We start from the raw sequence: 20025 nt of genomic DNA, 5'->3' as shown, positions 1-20025 counted from the left end.
CCCCCCCCCCACCTCAAAAAAAGTTGCGGCGGTCACACAAGACATTTGCGAGGCAGTCCCAGAGCAGAGGACAAGGGAACTAGAAGTGACATTGTGGCTCTGGGCTGTCTCAAAGGATTAGGCATTACAGCATTCACTGGCATGTGCTTTTGCTCATTCCCATTATATCTGCTTGTGCCTCTTTCCAGATGACTTCTTCCCCAAACTGATCCGGCGGGCACAATAATTGATTAATATTTCTTGAGGGAACGATGACTAACCGTTGCTGAGGTTCAACCCAAACACTCAGGTTAAACATAGTCAAAGGCCTGGATCAAAATTCAGGGGTTTTCATATCTGACACACAAATAAATGGCTGGGGACATTTAGTTTGGGAGTGTGTTAACATGCAGAGCATACCATATACTAGCCTCTATTCTAAGGTCACGATCAGGATAAGCTCTTTATACACATTTTTACTTTGTGATTGAGAGAACAGACATTTAAATGCAATATTTTAAATCCTACAACATATGTGAAGGCTGCACTACTTAAAGGAAAGAAAGAAAGAAGTCACATTAATCCTACTAATGGCTATATGCATGTATGTTTGTATGTATGTAAAAGTACCAATAACGCTATGTAATAATACTATATATTACAAGTATATTCCCTGCATTCAAAATCCTACTTTGTTTAAAGTACAAGTATTATCAACCAAATGTACTTAATGTTTACAAAGTATAAGTACTTGTTCTGCAGTAACATGGCCCCTGTGATTGATATAGTATCATATATGACATTATTAGTTTGTTATTACTACTACTACTAACTATAACAAACTACTTTATATAGAGCTAGGCAGCTTAGTGGTTCCCAAACCCAAATATATCCTCTTTTTTTTTTTTTTAATAATGGATCAATTGAGTAATGATTTAACCTCTTTGTGCCTCTCTCCAAACGTTATAAAATAAAAACAACCAGACAGTGCTTTTATATAAAGGGTCACTATTTCACTATTTTATAAGATTAACATTTGAAAAGTTGCTAGTAGCTACAGCTGTCAGAATAATATAGTAAATTAAGTTGAAATATAAAGTAGCAGAAAATAGAATTACTCCATACAAGTACCTTTAGTTATTTTATTCAAACTGTATTATCTTTGTATATTAATGTGTATAAGAGAATTTAAAAATGATGAATTGAAATCAACTGCTTGACTAAAAGATAAAATAATATATATTATAATAGATAAATTAAAAGGCCATAATACGTCCACCTACACCCATCTGGTTTTACATCAAGGTCAATAAAGATATTACAATGCAAAGGTTTTGTGTCAATGGCAGAATTACAGTACATGCATTTGTTGTGGGTGATAATGGGAGGTTGAATGGAACCATCTTACCATCTTAATAAGCTCTCATGTGATGCTCTCTAAAAACAATCATTACAGGCCTTCCTGGAGCACTCCCCTTCCCCCTGTTTATTAATCAGCTAATTACACATTGACAGTAATGGGTCTGCTGATTCCCACACTTAAATGAACAGGGCTGAATAGCTCTTTAATGATTAGCCTTTGGGTTTCTCTCTCCTGCTCTCTCTCTCTCTCCTTCTCACTCTCATGCGCACAAACGTGCACCCCCACACACACACACACACACTGCTCTTTTCACAATTGAAAACACAGTACATTCAAATCAGACCTCCCGATGAGAAGGTTTGCACACAAGTGAGTCAAGAAGCACCTGACAGACTGAGCTGCTAAAAACAAATCTGTCTCCACAAAGAAGAAAACCAAACAGAAAACAATTAGAGTGAGTTACAAAGGCAGCAGGTATGTGGTTACACTACATCAACCTGAGTGGGTTTCAGTGTGAAGCTAAGCCTCCAGCAACAGCAAAAACCCACCATGAAAGTTTGGTGGAGCAGTGCAGGCAGGTGCAGGTGGAGATTGAGGAGATGGGGGGGTTTTTTGAAGGACGCGAGCAGGGTGCGGAGTGGAGCCGGAGAGGGCGAAATAGTGCGGTGGGCTGCATTTCTGTCAGCAGAAGTGATGGCTGAGTGGTAGCGTTATTTGTCTTGTGCTGCCATACGGCCCTCGCACCAACCTGGGCATTAATGAGAGGGGGCCGGACCGCCGGGCAGGAACACGGCGGGCCTCCGACGCAAGTGATCTGTCACGCAGCCATCTTGCTCGGGCAAGGAGACACATGGAGACAGAGGGGAGAGGAGAGGCGGTAAGGCTGACCAAGGGGCTGGCCTCTACATGGGCACCCTCATGTGGCACTTACCAGCACACAGAGATAACACACTAACAGCCTGACAAGGTTAATTATCAATTGAATTCAACCCCATATATTTACACCAAACTCTTAACTCTTCCTGAAATGTAGCACACTGAATAAGTTCAAGTTTTGGGTTTATTACCATCATCCCTTTATAGAGATAAAGATGAAGGGCATCATAGGAGACGGCAGGGGAGGGGTAAAATTGCAATAATTAATTAGTCTGTGTGAGACCAGCCAAGGCTATTAAAACCCATCAGATTCTTTACGCTCACTGATTCATCTCTGCCTTACAAATAATTCTCCCAAAAATGTGGCACAAGCAGAATGTATTCATTTTTATTCTCAATCACCGGACAAAAATGTGATTTTATCAATAATTCACTTATTAACCACATTCAGTGTACAAAGCCTAAATAAATCCACCTTAAGTGATTAAACTATAATATCAATATATAGTATAACATTAAGTGAGAGCTGGCATGCTTTGTTCTATTTCAAGAAAGAACTTGTTGGATTGAGTTGGATTTCTGGATTGATGGTAGTGAGAAAAGTAGAAAATGGCCAATTTAAGGCTGAGAAATGGAGTGGTCATCTAATCCAAACAGATACCTGGCTTGATAAGTTGTTGTGTTTTTTTTTTCACAGCCAGCTTCAGCACTGCCGCGGAAGTGCTAAAAGGGTAAAGAAAAAAGACAAAGCAACAGCTGGGTACCGCCTCAGTAATTCCCCACGGAGCCCTGGAAGACACCTCGAGCCGCCGACCATTTTCACTCCTGATTACAGAGTTTCAAATCAACCACTAACACATACAACAATCCACTTCCTCTAGCCAACTCAAACAAAGACTCAGCTGTCGTGTTCACTAAGAGCAACACTGCGAGCTGCGCTGTTCTCTCTACTAAATGCAGCAAACAATCTTTCCATGCAAACAAGATGTTTACCGGAAAACATCTCCACTCAACAAATCATTGAATCTGATTTTGTCTCTGTACGCATTTATGTCAGAATGGCAACAAACCAAAATTTGTACACAGAGAGTGTGAAAGCTTGTCAGGGTGAATGTGCATCTCTTGGCGGTGGTGAGATTACCGAGGAGAGACATGGTGCAGCAGGCTGCCAAAGTAAAGATTTATATACAGCAGTTGCAGCTGCAGAAACTGACATTGGACGACATGGGATGCATGATAAATCACAGTGGACAGGGGGCACTAGACTCAAGAAGCAGGAAAACACTCTGAACAGGGCTGAAGGGGGGTGTGCCAATCAGGGACTCTCCTTCGATAGGAAACAGATCATCTTTTAGTCACGAACTAAAAACACACAGTAAAATATATAAGCATATAACAGCATGTGCAGTTGAAAAACATTAAAATATGCAGTATTTATAGTAGTACAATTATTATTGCCTTGTTTGTATCTTGCTGTTTTTGCACAGAAAACACCAATAATTGATTTCATTTGTGGAAAACAATGTGTTTGCTTAAGATTTAAAAACTTCCTTCCTTTACAACAGACTGTGGATCTGTTAACTGTCGAGAAACTGAGGGATGTTCCTCGCTCCCCATGCTGAATATGAGGGGTCCTTAAGGGTCAGGGGTGAATCCTTTTTTACTTTTATGGGAAGTGGTTCAACGCTGGGGAGGTGAAGGACAGAATTGCCGGCCGTTCCATCACTCAGTGCAATAAATGGATGCAATCTGTATCCAAGTAAAGCATTGGCTGTTTTTAAATTCCACCTCTTTTATCCAAATGAATGATGGACCCTGGTACAGTGCACTGTGCGGCAATATTAATATACATCAGAGGCCTGCACCCCTCACTAAATCAGGGAACCACCAGCATTTGTTATTTAAATGACAAACAGCAGCTGCAGGAGTGAAGCACGGAGAGGGGACGCAGAAGAAAAGGTGGACAAACCAATTCAGATTTCAATCCAGCACAGACACAGGGCCCCGAGCCATCAGTCTAATGAAAAAAGGCAGCTCCACTGGTCCAAACACACACAACGGCTGCTGCTTGATGCCACCTCCAACAGGGTGAACTCCACATCACACCTCTGCTTTAAGCAGAAAGCTCCTAACATAACATAGCTACCATCTAACTGTACACTTCCCTTTGCTGTTAACGCACCAAATATTTTACATTTGGTAATTTTGGTAGAATTACAAAAATGTATTAACAAGACTAAGAGCCTACAGCTATGCTAGCTCTGCTAGCTTGGCTCTGCGAGGCTGTATTTAGGCAGAGCATGCTAACATGCTCAATAGGGATGTCGCGATGTACTGGTATTGACGATTACCTTGATATTTAAAAAAATAAATACTGATATGTAAACGATACACGTATGATAATATTGTGATGAACATGTTTGATGTTGTGGATCTTTTATTTATCTGTTCACCTGGTTTCCTTTTCATTATCCATTAAGTGTAACTGTGCTTTTTGTACAGTTATGGTTACAGACTCTCTCTCCACCTCCTAACAACCATTTGCCATTAAAAAAAGACAAAACACACAATAACCAAAGCTAAAGATGAATTTGAGTGAAAGCTTTTTTTTCCTCAAAGTTTCTATAGATATCATGATAATATTCTTACAGTGATTTCTTTTGGCCATGATAATTATGTAGTGAAAATCTGATATTGTGACAGCCCTAACGCTCAAAAACAATGTTAACATGCTGATGCTAAGCACGTATGTTTACTATGCTCAGTGTCTAAGTTTAGCGTTTTAGCACGCTAACATTTTCTATAGCACTAAACATCATATACAGTAAAGTGTGATGGGAAGTATTTCATTTTTTTAATTTTTTTAGACTATGAAGTATGAACAATTTGAAATTATGAGGTAATGGATAAAAATATAACATAATATATATAATGTTTTCTGGACCAGAGTCCCAACATCCTCAGAGCATTATTGCTAGCATGACTAAAAATGCAAAGCAACACAAGTTTTTACACTTTCGCAAATGACACCTGCATCTCTTTCTTTGAGATACGTAACATTTTTAAATCTGCAGGTTTCATCACTATGTGCGGAGGGTGTTACCTGATGTTGTGATGGACACAGCTTCTGTTTCCCTACTCCTGAAGTGTCCTGTGCATGACAGTCCTGGGGTGATGTTAGTCTTCCTGGGGACACACACACACACACACACACCGAGCAAACGTTACAAGCAGGCAAATATGATAAAGTAGCTCCCTCCCACAATGCACAAATATACATGTAAAAATTTATAATTTCACAGAAGTCAATAAATGCAAGCACTGCACATTTGCAAACACCTCAGTTTACGTTTAGCCTCAGTGCAGTGGTTTATTTTGCCACATCTTAATTTTTCTTCATTAATCCATGTTTTCAACACAGAATATTCAATGAGGAGAGGTGCTGGGATGCATGTGGCTGAGTCATTGCAGAGTTCACATAAACAAATTACACCTGCTCTATGCCTCCTATGTCATATGTCAGGAGCCCTGAAATAGGAAAAGCCCCCCCACCAGCTTAATAGCCCTGACTTCGGAGATGTAAAGTTAAGGTCAAGGTTCCATCAGTGGGGGGGTGGGGGGTGGAGAGAGAACCAGCTGATGTGATCCTGTGCGGTGTGCATGTTTGTGTATGGGAGGAGTGAAAAAGAGAAAAGAGTGTAGCGTACAAGGGAGCTACAATAAGACACAATGACAGACCAAAAGATTTGAGTTAAAATCTTACACATTATGTTTGTTTTAAACAACTACACTGTATCTCAGAGAGGATTTAAAGAACAAGATGGCATGCTGTTTAAAAATGCTAATAAACATAACTTGTAAAAACAAATTCATGACAGATTGCTAAACAACAGAGGATCAAACAGAAGAAAGCTCCTTGTTAACCAGCACGGCTCGTCTCAGACTGCAGGCTACATAAAGCTCACAACCCTAACACGGCACATGCTACAATAAGGCCCTGTCAGGGCAGCCTTTTAACAGGCAGCATGTTCCATGACCTCAGCACCCATAAATCACATGACGGGTGTGCAGGCATGGGGTGTCGAGAGCTGTGCAGGGCACACTTTGAGCGAAGTCTCTATGTTGTATAATCAATAGATATAAAAATAAATGGCCTGACCGTTATTCTCTCCCTGCTACCCCTCTCTAATAAAATCCCAGTAATGCATATTTCATTTACTTTTATACTTATTGATTAGCTGTACTCCAGTTAGTAAATCACGCGCCTATCGATCCCTCAATCGTACCTCTGTCGGACAGCACATAACCAGCCATTTGCGCCCCTGATAAAGAGCTCAGGCATTGAACTCCCCACAGTAAATCTTTGCAAACTAACTTTTTAATTCCAAAATCGATCCGCGTTTAAACGTTGCATTATTTCACGAGGCACGCCTGCGGTATTAAAAGTAATACCCTGATGCATTTGGTCTTAATGTGTGGAGGTCCATCCCTCCATCTCTTCCCTCATTACACCGAGGCCAAGGCACTCCGGGGCCCCGGCAGCCTGGAGGGAGGCGAGGGCCCTCCCCTGCCGCTGAGAGCTCCGGGGGCCGCCAGGAGCTCACTGAGACACTCAGCACAATGCTAATCAAACATAAGAATACCATCAGTTGGCTCATTAACCAAGACAAAACACCACCATTCATCTCAGAGAAGAACCCAAAGGCTTTTTATAAGCATGTTACATGGCTCAGTGTAAAACTGAAAGAAGCGGTAAAAAATGCACAGCGCTGTTTTTATTATTTAACATCTGCTACTTCATCAGTTTTAACAACTTGACAGATGTTGGCCTGTTGTTTTGCCCCTAAATATACAGAAACTGTGACGAGAAAACAAAGATTGACTTGGAGGCAATGAGCAATGAAAAAACAAGTAATATGTAATGAAGATGGGTAACAACAACTAAATTCTATCAAAGACACAAGGACACCGAGACAAAAGTCTCCCAGATAGATTTTTCAGGTCATATGAGACACTTTTAAATGCAGTGCCGTCCCTTAGGGTACAAAGTAAAACAGCACTGACACAGGGTCAATTGTAATTTTGGCGCCCACATCCAAAAGCAAATATATCAATTAAAAATAATAAATCAAAAGAGGAGTGAGGAGCCGCAGTTACAAAATGGCCATCTATTTTCATTAGGGTACATGGTGCTTCAGGTGTGAGCAGGATCTCAAGATTAATAGAGGTATTCAAATGAATCAGAAAGGATTAGGGTCTCCAGGGAACATAATCAATAGCTCCAAATCAATAATCAATAGGCCACTCACACCAATATACTAACTGCTGACACCGAGATCTCACAATTAAAATGAAAACTGGGAAGGGAGTGGCGTAAGACTATGATTTATCTCACAGCACAAGTGTCATTTAGAAATAAATAAGTCAATAGATAAAAGCTGCTGCCGCCCGGCTCAGGTGGGAGGCAGTTATGCATTTTAACGTGGCCACCGTCCCCGAGCATTATGGCCAAATCCCACAAAGCATCGCGCCTATTCACGCGCCGACACCGGGATAAACAGCACGCAACCTCATACAGCCTTTATCACTTAACATCAAATCTCTGATTGTCGCCGTCAGCCCGTGCCAAACAGGAGATGACAGCTTTTATTAATACAGTATCATTTCAACCTGGCCACAGTACAAGATTAATGTTTACACTCTGCCCACAGAGAAAACACTTTTCTCTCAAGGGTGTTTGGAAACAAAGAAAAGTCAGATGTATGAGAGCTCGGCGCTGGAAAAATCGATCACGCGGGCGAGATGTTCAAAAGAAATGAAAATGCAGTGAAGTGAAATCAAGAGTGGATATTTAAAAGTTTGTTAAGAGCAGGCACGAGCAACTATAGCATTTCCAATTGTTGTGCAAAATAAAAATTCTAACTGCCGGGTGTTGTGTGTTTTGGAGGAAGTTAAGGGAAGTAAATGGGTGCCGCGTGTAGAGCTGGGTCATGAGGACAGAGCAGACATCTCACTGGAGAGTGGATTTGAGCAGCTTTGGGAGATAGATTCAGCTCGTGCCGTCCAACGGGACACATCAGAAGCCCCTCTCGTCAATCCCCCCTCTCTCCCTCATTCATTTGGGAGTATGATTTATACTTTTTGAAGTGAAGGGTCTTGAATCCCACTATAAAGGAATTAAGAGGTCTCCCCTGAGTCCGCCATTCAAATGAGAGCATGGCAGGGATATGAGGGCTTTTTAATAGAGAGAAATTAGTATTCACAATGCCTCAAACTGGAATCTGAAGGAACCTTTCAGGTGGAGAAGAAAGGGCCAGTTTAGAAAAGAAAGCCCTAAGAAGTCGGGGGCTTTTCATAGCAGTCGTGTTTTTGCCCCTCATCAAGGAGTGCTGGAGCGCTCTGTGAAATAACCCAAGAGAGAGGGAGGAAAAACTGTGTGTGTGTGTGTGAAACAAAATTAAGAATGCACCATAAATAGGCAGAGTGGAAACAATACAACGAGGAGTCCCACAGTCTCGAGGCCAAGGGGGCTGCTCGCCTCCTCAATAGTCCCCCATGCAGATCCAACAGTTCCGGGGATGACTGGGAGCGATGTGACGCTTTGACAAACATCTTTTGGATAAACCTTTTTTTTTATGTTTTTGTGCAGTGCCAGAAATACAGGGATTTCAAACTGCATTACGACTATGTCAACACATAGTATTTCTCTATTTGTGAACGGTGACCTTGAAAACTACTGACTTGAAGTGTTACTGCATCCAACTGTAGCAGTCTGTTGTCACCTCAGCTAAGACTTGGGGGCAGGATTGCCAGTAACACTAACGCTAACACTGGTGTTCTGGAGACCCAGCGGCCTCTGCACTGATGAAGTCTGAAACAGAGATACATTATTTCTGTACGCTGTTAAACATGGTACAACACAATGGGTTTTCATAGGCTCTACTGCTGCCAAACTCTAAATTACTTCTAAATTAGTCAATTAAAATTTCTCTTATTGGAGTTTTATAACAGTTAGACCTCTCTGGGGTCTAAGTGACACCAAACATAAGTAACGTCAGTATGTAATATCATGTACAGCACATATAATATATAAAACTAAAATTAAATATTTGTTTGTAGCCTTCATCAACAAAAAGTTACCACGTTTCTACACAATGGGATTTAATGATATACATATATATATATATATGTGGAAAACATATTAGCATAATTAAATTTACACATACAGCATTTGGTTCTGTGAGACCCCAAACAAAAGAAGTAAAACCTTTGGGTTAAGATGAATGTGGTCATTTACAATATGTGTGCATCTGTGTGTATGATTCACTACTGCAAAGAACATGCATCAAGTATATGTTCCCCTCCATTACAGCCTGATCTAATCTTAAAGGGGGAAGACGAAGATTTGGAGCCATCACCCACAACCCACCGAATGTGTCTGCCCACACACAGTCGCTGAGGCATTATTTTAACATAGATTACTTTTGTTAACAGTGACCTTTGCTCTGCAACTAATTCATTTAAGTGACTTGGCCACAGACTTGTCTATCAATATATTGAGCTTTGATAGAAAAGACTGGTGTCTCCAATAGGCCCTTGAGAGGCTGCTTTATTTAACATGGCATCAACTACCTGTTTCTGCAGATTGAAGAGGAAGATCGGAGATGGGAGCTCTCTGACACCATGTCAATAGGACACACGGGTAATGGGCACAAAGGGTTCAACTGGAAATTGAAAGGTATCAATGACATTTAGATGTTGAAATTTTACCATTAGTCTGAACAAACTGGGGTCAAAAAGATAATAAGGCCTGGAAAAAACTTGTATTGTAACATACCTGGCTTCGGTCTCGTTTTCCAACAGAAGGCAGCCAAAAGCTAAAAGGAAATGTTCACAGTATAATTATTGGACAAAAAACAATGATGGAAACAGATGGACTTAATACCAGAAGAGCTCTTTATAATGTTGCTTTAAGAGTTTGAAACAGTATATCTTACTCTCTCTGGTAAGGATCTTGGGAGAAATGTCTCAGTCTCTCTACAAACACTGGCATGCTGTTGCCCTGTTCAACATAAATCAAACGATAAAAATCAAACATAAAAAAAACTTTTTCAGTAGCTGCAAGTCTACTGATGTGAATGATGCAAGTTTGCTTTAACCTTGCTGGGAATCCTCCTCCTATCCTTCCTGATGCAGCAGGCAGCAGAGCCAGGCAGTTGTTTAAGACGTGAATGATACCCTGCAACAGAACAAAAAAAAAAAACATTTTATTTTTCTGTGTTGCAAAATGATCAGAAAAGATCATTAATATTAAAAAAAGAGTCAGGAAAATAGACACAACAAGTCAAACTTAACACCGAACTAACCATCTGGCTTTATTCGACCCTGAGGAGAAAGTGACCAGTGATATTTAACCTGACCAGGTCAGGGTGGCTCATAGCCTTTATGCAATGTCTAACATACAGTATATTTGAATGGTTTGTAAACAAGCAAACAAATCCTCAGCATACTGGAAGCCAATGCAGAGAACAGGGATGGTTAAAGGACAAGTGGTTTCCTCTCTTATTCTACAGAATGAAGAAGCAGGCACAGTCTTCCCAGGACTGTTGTTAATTTGTGTCTAAAAGACAGAATGATCCTCTTTTACTTCTCTGAGAGGGCCGTGCAGGTTGCAGAAAGGTGGGCGATGGGCGGTTATCCTCAAGGGAAAGCTGGTTGTCTGAGTCCCAGTTGGGCAACAAGCCTGCCATGCCTGTCCCAGCTCCACAGTCCCCCTCGAAGAACCAGTCACTCTGCTCGTCATCGCCTGCGCACAGGGACAGGGAAGATGCTGCATGGGCTGGCACGTCACTGCTGCATGCTTCTATCATATTTTTACCCAAAGTACTTTTCTACAATTTCCAATATGAGAATTTCCGAATTTAAAATTGTGCTGTCGTACTATACCTAACCCACTTTAAGCCCCACTTAAATCTGCAGTGCCACCACACACACACCAGTTTACCTTATAAGTGCCATTGCAGCTTCCATTAAAATGCTGAAGTAAAAAGCACCAGCACTGTAAAACACTTTTAACCACAGCACTGTTTGAGGACAGCCAGCTCTACTCAGACCTGTCAGTCAGCAAGGCGCACACAGGAACCATGCCTCTCACAGTCAAGGTGTAGTGACAACTGTTAAATCAGAGGCCGCCTGGCCCCGCCATGGCTAATGAGATTAGCAAAGGCTTCAGCGCTCATTAACACGACATGACAACGTCTTATTAGAGTCGCCTGGGTGCCCAGCAACCAGCCCATTGTATCGAAATCTCCCTCTCCAGCCCCAGCATTCCCCGAGAGTCGAGGAGGGTGTTGTCCAAATCTGACAACTCCTCATCTTTCTTTACATGTTAAAAAAAAGCTTTGTCTGTGAGCTCCAAATACTCAAAATCCAATCAGCTGTTTACTTGCTAGTTGCTGAAGTTTCTGCAGTGTATGTTTTAATACCTTGTCTTCCTTCATCGTTGGTGAAAAGACCAGGGTCACTGCTGCATGTGCTGCTGGTTTCACTGCAAAGAAAAAAGGAAAGACATCACATGTGAATGACTGCAGCTGACCTGCTCTTTAATATCAATGACATCTGAGAATGGAGAACTCTGTTTTGATTTGTCATCTCAGAGCTGATGGGTGCTTTAGGTCAGACCATGTTATAGCATCTGAAAAGTGAACAATGTAAATCAAAAAATTTACATGCCCCTGAATGTCAATATTTAACATGTAGCATTCAGTAAAGAAAATAATGAAGAAGTCTGGAGCTAGAGGTCAACATAAATGGAAATGACACAAAAAGACAGCGAGCTGTGTTTTCCCTTGTTGCGATAGCAAACACAAAGGCATGAGGAGAGACTCTGATCGAAGCCACTGAGTGACATGCACAATCTAATTGAATATCCTCCGCTGTCAGCTCCAATCTAATCTGGCCTGCGTTGTGGAGGATGACAGGAGAGCGAAACACATTCCCCTGCCCGCCCCTCCTTCTGGGTGTGCCCCACACACAGAGCAACCCACAGACGTGCCGCTTCCACACAACAACTGGCCAACATCTGCTGTGTGGGCTGCCACCTCTTATTGCCTAGCCTGTTCCATCGCCGCTCCTCTTCACACCCCCAGGCAACCCCAGTTACACTAACCTCCATACCCTCTGTGCCCCATCCGCTCACCCAGACCACCCTGGGTTTCTCTGCCTTTCTCACACCTCAGCCACCTTGGACTGGGACCTCCAGACACTTCAAGGTCACAGGGAGGGAGGGAGGGGGTGGTGATGAAGATAGAGGTACAAAAAAGGATTTATTCTTTCTGCAAGTATACCAACTTGTCACACTGCTGTCACTGCTTACTTTACAGAAACGCAACAAGCACATGTATTTTTTTTTAAAAATCTATTTGCTAAAGCACTTTTCTAAATGCCAGTTAGTTTAATGGACAAGTCACGTCCAATCAAATGGGTCCTACATTAGTTCATTTTGAGTCAAGTCAAAAACACTAATGTGTATGTAATGTGTGAAAATAGTCCCCCAACAAAAGCACCATTTATTCCTGTTGGGTTAATCAGTGCCCAGCTGTTTTGTGAAATTATGGAGCAACTATATTTCATTCCATTTTCTTTATTTAAGCAAGATGCATATTTTTTCAACATTTCTGTAAATGTGCCAGTGTTAGCTAATGTGACAGCTAATGTTCAACTACAGTCCTTTTATATATTTATATATTTGTGACCTGAACTGTTACGATTTTTCTACAGTGTAGGAACTAGTTTTGTGGCTGATTCCAGCTGTTGTTCCAGAAGGCACAAAGTATTGAGAGATGTACTAACACATCGTTGGTTTTTGTCTTTAGCTGATATTTGTTGACAATACGAAAGATTAACAATAAGACCACCCCTACCCTTCAAATAAAGCTAATTGCCATTCAAACTACTTCATGAAAGAGACGGAGCTCAATGCTCCTTACTGCCTTGCATTTTGCCTCCTGTCTAACATCGCTGACCTTACTTACAGGAGAGAGCTGGAGGGTCAGATATGCGCTGATACGATGCTTTGCCATATTGCACAGGCCTGCCAGTGACGACAGGATCAGAAATACGTCCGCCCAGCCTGCACGCCTTCCAGGCCAGATGGTCCTGCATCATCTCCCCTCACATCCAAGAGAAGCAGATGTGAGAGGGAGCAGGCCTCTCCGGGGAATCTGGAAGATGTCTGGCCGGGCCGAGAAATCCTAGACTGTCCCTCCACCCCCCATCCAACCCCCTCAGCCCTCTCTCCAGACTGATTCCCCAGGCCTCTCCTCAGCTGTACCCCACCTCTGGACACATCGGCTGGCATCTGGAGCACACAACTCTCCCACAGCGGTAGAGGACACAGCCAAAGCTCTACAATACGCAATAACTACCTTTTTGGTTTTATGCTTCATTCCACAAGCTTTCTTTGAAATTAGGAACCAGTGATGATTAACTACCAACAGCATGGCATCTTCCGCCATTTTCTAAGGACATAAATGTGTTTGCTTCTTATTGGAGAGACTATGCAAAGTTTGAAAAAGAATCACAGGTATCAACAATTAATTAGAGACACCCATTAAGTATTTATCTGTATTAACGGTGTAATGTGATGTCGCTTGGAGCAGCACAGGGCCGATGTGAGACCGTTTCCATTAAGTAGTGTCTAATTAATGCCAATGAATAATTGAGACCCCCATTTTTCTTGGGACCAAAAAGAAACACCTCTTCTTTCTTCAGCAGTGACCTTTGTCAGGAAAACATTTTAGGAAAACTTTGTCTTCGTCTCACACAGATACAAGTCAAAACATATCACTGCAGAGTTTGATGAGAGCTCACCAAATACAGTCAGCACAAAGTAACACTTCCCCAGTCCCCAGAAAAGTAAGATATTCTGTTGTGGATTAGGCGCCATAAAAACAGATAAGTCTTAATTAGATAAAATGCCACACGTCCATGGTGAAACAAAAGCAAGGGCAAAAACAAAAAGTGCATTTCAGTGTTTTAGGGCTGAACTTAACTCCCCGCATGACCCTATTGTCTCTATACAAGCCAAAGAGGTGAAGCAAAACACAGTATCCAGATGAGCACTAATCATTAGGATATAATCCTCAGCTCCTGGGAGAGGCAGACCAGTTTGCACAGAGATTACAGGCTAGCCGCCATTTATTGAGCCTGGGCTCATTCTGCAGAGGAATAAAGAAGAGGCAGAGACGAAGGGGGGCAAAGCGCTGATAACAATGGATCTGTGGGCTCTTCAAACAAGCCGCCCCAACCCAAATCCATGCTCTCTTCCATGGGTGTCTGATTATAAGGTTATCCCACCCTCCCTGAGCTGCAGTAATTGGATTAGTCTCAGAGATTTATGAAAATTAACTTCAGCAAATGCTGCACTGCTTCCCCAAAAACTCCTCATAGAGTTTTCAAAATATAAATTACAGCATGATAAAGCTGAGTGTGAGAAAAGCTCACACAGCGGCTTTGTTTTTCCTGGTGGCAAGGGTTGAAGTCAACATCACCAGTAGCGGCACACAGCTGGAGACGGAGGCTAAGCCCGGGACAGCGTCTACCCACAGGTGAGGCCTGCTTGCTGGGCCAGCCTGGGTGCCAGGTGGCCTCACTGCCAGCAGGCTGGGCCAGGTCTAATCAAGGATGTGGAGCCCAACTGGAGCTGCCAACATCTGCTCCCCTTGCACTTGGGTGGCTGAAGGCAAAGCTCTGCTCAGTATGCACATAAGAGAAGTGACCTTGAGGAGAGGCACGACCAGACACTCCATACGAAAAAGGTTAATGGAATGAATGGAGACCAAAGAAATCTGAGTGCTTCAAAAGACATTTCAACAATGGCATCTGTGTCCGGCATCAAACGGACCGTACACTCTCTGAGTATAAATATTGCTGTTGTACCACTGTCACTCCCTCATCACTGCTGCCATTTGTTCATATCCTTTGCCTCCACCAGGGCCTAACCATTAGATTGTTGAGCCCTCAGTACGGCGTGGCAGTCTACTGAGCAGCAATCAAGAGCGTTGGCGTTGTGTAAGTGAGAAATGATTGACAGCGTGCCATGGTGTTCCCATTTATTTCTTCTCCGGAGCCGTTTTCTGTCAGAACGGCTATTGATTTTTCCATAAAGTAAGAAAACAAGTACCGTTTAGGGGCTAGGGAGGTCAGCACAAATGAAACCAGAAGATGTAAAGCCTTCTGTCTGTCCCATTACCGGTTACCTGAAATGTCGTCTTATCATATATTTTATATGATCAACGGATAATGAGATCACTAAGGAAATAACACTGTGCAGGAGCATAACAGGACTTCAGGGACAGGAGCGCCAACACTTAAACAGAAAATAAAGTGTGATTGTGCAACTGACCAGCACTGTACACCATATATGTCTATTTATCAACTCATTGTACTCAATATATGAGGTATTTAATACAAGAAGCAACCATTTCTATATAGTGAAAAACAATTACTCAGCTATTCATTAATGTTAATGAGGATGATCTTCCTCAAAAAGGTATGAACTAACCTCTTCTCCTGATGTTTATTCCTTCTTTACCCAATCAAAGGAGTTTTTGGTGAGTTTTACCTTGACCAAACCAAGGATCTAAGTCCCTATTTACAAAATTTGCCATCCTCCATTTTATCTGTGTCAAAATTCTCAGTGCAAACTTTATGCACTAAACAGTGCCCTCAAAAGTTCCCACAGTAGAACAAATAGCGTCTGTGGCCTGTACACAGCCTCCCAGTGAAGACAAAGTACAGAGATAAATATCACAACAGAAATACTACATTACAAGTCCTGCATTCATAACTTTACTTAGAGGTATTCGCAGGAAAATGTACTTTAAGTATCAAAAGTAAAAGTACTCCAACTGACAACAGAATCTGTCATAGTGTTAAAGTATTATATCACTGTATTATTAAGGTGCATTTTAATGATCTTCTAAAGTTTTATCTGGTTGAAGTGGATTCAATTTTAACTATATATAATGCAGGGTAGTTTAATTTATAAGAATGAGATGAATTTACTATTAGCTGGCCACATATTCTGTATGTATTATCTTAATCTTCAAACTAACTAGTAACTACAACATACTGAAAGTGCAAGTACCTCAAAATTGTACTTGAGCACAAGTAAATGTACTTGGTTACACCACTGCTATATTAATATATATAACAGTCCCACAATCCAATGCGTCACATTTATAGATAAAAAAAATTGTAAATTGTCAGTGACGGTGCAAATGAGGATGTTTCATAAGTACCTAAAATCTCTGCTCACTACAGAGTAAACTACTGAGAGTCTGTTATAGAGGAAGTAGTGAGCGGGTGAACGCGAAGGTGACAGTAGTAGTAGACAGAATTATTCTTTTGTCACAATTTATTCTTTTTTTCCATACTATACTGCAATAATTACCTCACTGTAATAATATAAATTCCTCTCTGCTGCCAGTTACAGCAACATTTAGTTCTGCTAAATAAAATGCAAACAAGACGGTGCACTCTGGGACACTGGGACAGTCACAGCTTTAATTACCCAGCCCAAGACAAGAATTCATTTCAAAACAAATCAATACCACACCAAGTCACTTATTTATTTGTGACAATATTTCTCGAAAGGAAATAATGAGTTGGCAGATGCCCGGAGGCATAACTATCAAAGATCCCTCCCTGGTGATCATTTCAGCTACAGGAGATGAGGATGAAGAGACTCTATCATTCATTTTTAATGTCAACTCAATACTTTAAAGTGGAGTGGCATGATTGTGATACATTTTTTTGGCTTAGTTGAGGACACGCTGAATATTGACAACTCGCTCGATGAAGACAGGCAGTATAGATCATCTTAAATGTCGCCTTCTTTAATTGCTTCTGTCTGATAGTAGTTATGCCCATGACTTTTATGTTATGGGTTTAACTGCCTTGGTAACTTTCCATTTAAAGGGTAAAAAGGGCTTTTAGAGTTTTGAGCTCCTTTTTCGGTATGGTTTTAATCTTGACTCTTTAAACAATGACAGGGTTAACATTTGGCTTGTTGCAAAACTGTAAATTAAATGAAAGGTTCTGAAAGCTGGAAATGCTGATTTTTCACAAATAATGGACCTCAAAGTTCTTTCTATACACCTAAATGGATGCCAGATGGAGGCCTAAGTGTGTAACATCATTGTAATGAATTAAAGGGTTAGGTTTAACTCCAATGGAAAGACCAAATTAGGAGAAAAAAAAATGCAAATATCCTTCCTTGAATCCAACATTACCCTTCAGACATGTTTTCATCTGCACCATCTCTGTGCTCCTTGGCCATCTTCCTCTTCCAGCATTCCTTTCCCATCAGCCTGGCTCCTTCAGTCTGTCTTTCTGCTCCCATCCAACCACCTGACCTCTTCTTCGAACCGGACAGTTGCTCCATCCTAGATGGCCTGTACCTCCGTTTCCCATCCACACCCGAAACATTTAACTTCTGCTTTAGCCTGACCGTGACGCCTGAGGTCATACGTTTGACCTTCCTTCGCCTCCTGAGCGGCCGTCCTGGATTATTCTCACTGAAGGAGTCAGACTCTGGCCAGGAGGGCTGCCTCGTCCTGGCCGGGCCTCTCATGACGGAGTGCCACTGATTGGTTGAAGTCAAGTCGTCAGAGTCACTGCAGTTGGCTACAGAGGCAGCGATGGTCGAGGAAGAGTTCTCCCTGTAGTGTTTAGCCTCGTCCAAACTGGACTCAGAGGCCTCAATCCAGCAACGTCTGTGCTCTGTCAGATACAGAGGGGACTCGCGGTAGCGCCTGCGCACTCTGCGGCGGCGGATCTGCCGACGCTGCTGCAGGGGACTCAAGACCATTTCCTCCCACAGCTCCCCCAGCTTGCTCTGCTCCGAGGTCTGCTCCAGCGCAGACACCAGGTCCTGCACCAACTCATCCATCATGGTGCTGAACATAAGACACATCAGAGGAAACTTTAGTGGTGTGGTGACAAACCATTAAAACTATGAATGATGGTGCATCAAAATAACCTGCAATAGGTTTAAGCAGGGTCGATAAGTCATCTGATCTGAATGACATAAAACAGTGTTGCAAATCAGGACTTTGTCACTGAGACTATGAATCACCTTGATCTTTCAGGTGGTTCATGTCCTGGATTAGCCAAAAGGTGATATTCCCATGTGGTTATTCTATCAAATACATATAATATATATCAATACCATTATTTGAAATTGCATTTTATCAATATTGGCCAGCCCTATTGTGTCAGGATATTGTACCCAGCCATGATGGATCAGGCAGCTTGAGCAAATTTGTCTTTTTTGGTTTGCTGAACTGTAAATATAAACACTTGTCACTAGAGCAGAAAAAATATTGCTATACTCATTACTTAAAGCATGCTCGTCTACTTTGCTTTGGGTCTATGGAAGTTATCTCTGCCTCTTCTACAATGGACTTCTCTCTAAAATGGTAAAATGGTGTATCTAGAAAGAGTCTCTTTGTGGAAATCTGTTACTGATGTATTAAGGATTAAGGTTGGATTTCCTGTTATCCTGCAGCATTGGTTATATTTGGCCAGTCCTCTAAATGAAAAAGGAAATGCCAAAGTGCAATGTACACCAGGTTTTTCCTTTTGAGCAATAAAATAATAGCAAGCTGATTTGTCCTCTAAGTAGCTGCATCAAATAGTGGATTGTGTGATTACAGCGGTGTAAATTTTACTGTCTGAGCGTTTGCACGCCGGCAGCAGCTATAAAACACTCACAGCATCTTCATCAGTAGCTAAGAAAGCAACTGTGAATCTGTACAACGACAGTGCAAGGAGACAATAGCAGAAGCGGGCTGGTCGGTCTGCTTGCTCAGTACAGACTGTGTGTTACATAACAACCCACACGTGAGATCAGCACAAGGACAGCAACACATCTCTCCAGTGTTAACTATCAGCGACACACAGCGTTAAACACTGCCTCATATACACGCTACACAAAGCAGTTACCATAATGCTACACAATAAGAGGCAATAATCCACTGTGTTTGTGCACTCACCAGTCGCAGCTTGTCTTGTTTTGTTTTCAGCACAGCTGGGACGCCACACGCACTTCCGCCCTTCTGTCCAGCCAATCAGGTGACTCCGCCTCGCTGTGACTCTTCGGCAAAAACAGCCCGCCACAGCACCGCAATGTTCGCCGCAGATAAGGACCCAAACTCAGCCTGCCATGCAGCAGATAACACAGTCAACTTTTCCACTGACCACTGACTACCATTACATTCACTTAGTGTATTATAACTTATTACTGCAGCTTTCCTGTAATGTTCCTGTGTGAACTCATGGTGCACAGTAGAATTATACTGATCCTGTCGTTTTATTGTTTTATTGTTATTTTTCCTATGATGGGCTATTAGGGGAAATTTTTAAATCTGATGTTTGGTCTAATATTAAAGGGGAATTCTAGCTTATTTATTTCACACAACGCTGAAATCTGATACATTTCCTCAAGTGATGGCACTTGAATGAACTGTTAGCATTTGGATTGCATTGTGGGTAATTTAGGTGCCTAGTTTTGGAATGGAAGAATAAATGCATATAAAAAAAAAAAAAGAAGAAAAAAAGCAGCTGACACTGAAAATATGACACTATGTTACACTGATTTCCAGGAAATATTAGAATTGATTTTGTAATTTTAATGCTTGTTCTTAAGGCCATACTTAGTCTGGCACCTCAATATCTATCTGACATGTTTAATCCGAACTATGGACAAGATAGACCCCTCGGGCCAACTGGGGCAGGTTTCT

The 20025-nt window shown here is 41.8% G+C and overlaps 1 protein-coding gene across 6 annotated transcripts in view; it reads right to left on the bottom strand.

The window, feature by feature from the left end:
- Window positions 1–19391, bottom strand: part of LOC111663224 (G patch domain-containing protein 2-like) — a 20259-nt gene extending 868 nt beyond the window's left edge. For 2 of the 6 annotated variants that reach the window (XM_087176910.1, XM_087176909.1), the window contains exons 1-10: window positions 19279–19391; window positions 17515–18180; window positions 11704–11765; window positions 10866–11024; window positions 10378–10457; window positions 10216–10280; window positions 10056–10095; window positions 9851–9942; window positions 5322–5404; window positions 2091–2171 (exon numbers count right to left, since the gene is read on the bottom strand). In XM_087176910.1, coding sequence (XP_087033036.1) covers window positions 2098–2171; window positions 5322–5404; window positions 9851–9942; window positions 10056–10095; window positions 10216–10280; window positions 10378–10457; window positions 10866–11024; window positions 11704–11765; window positions 17515–18176 — 1317 coding nt within the window. In that variant the 5' untranslated portion in view covers window positions 18177–18180; window positions 19279–19391 and the 3' untranslated portion in view covers window positions 2091–2097. Of the gene's footprint in view, window positions 1–2090; window positions 2172–5321; window positions 5405–9850; window positions 9943–10055; window positions 10096–10215; window positions 10281–10377; window positions 10458–10865; window positions 11025–11703; window positions 11766–17514; window positions 18181–19278 lie in introns of those variants that run through there. The other 4 variants (XM_023417335.2, XM_087176911.1, XR_015437909.1 and 1 more) reach the window with 3 other exon arrangements.
- Between the last annotated feature and the right edge of the window lie 634 nt (window positions 19392–20025).

The sequence above is a fragment of the Seriola lalandi genome, unplaced genomic scaffold (genome assembly GCF_002814215.2).
Source record: "Seriola lalandi dorsalis isolate HSWRI2012SDOR001 ecotype SW California unplaced genomic scaffold, Sedor1 jcf7180002054573, whole genome shotgun sequence".
In the NCBI taxonomy this organism is placed as follows: Eukaryota; Metazoa; Chordata; class Actinopteri; order Carangiformes; family Carangidae; genus Seriola; species Seriola lalandi.
The sequence above is the reverse complement of the archived record's forward strand: the minus strand, read 5'-3'. Positions and strand labels throughout refer to the sequence as shown.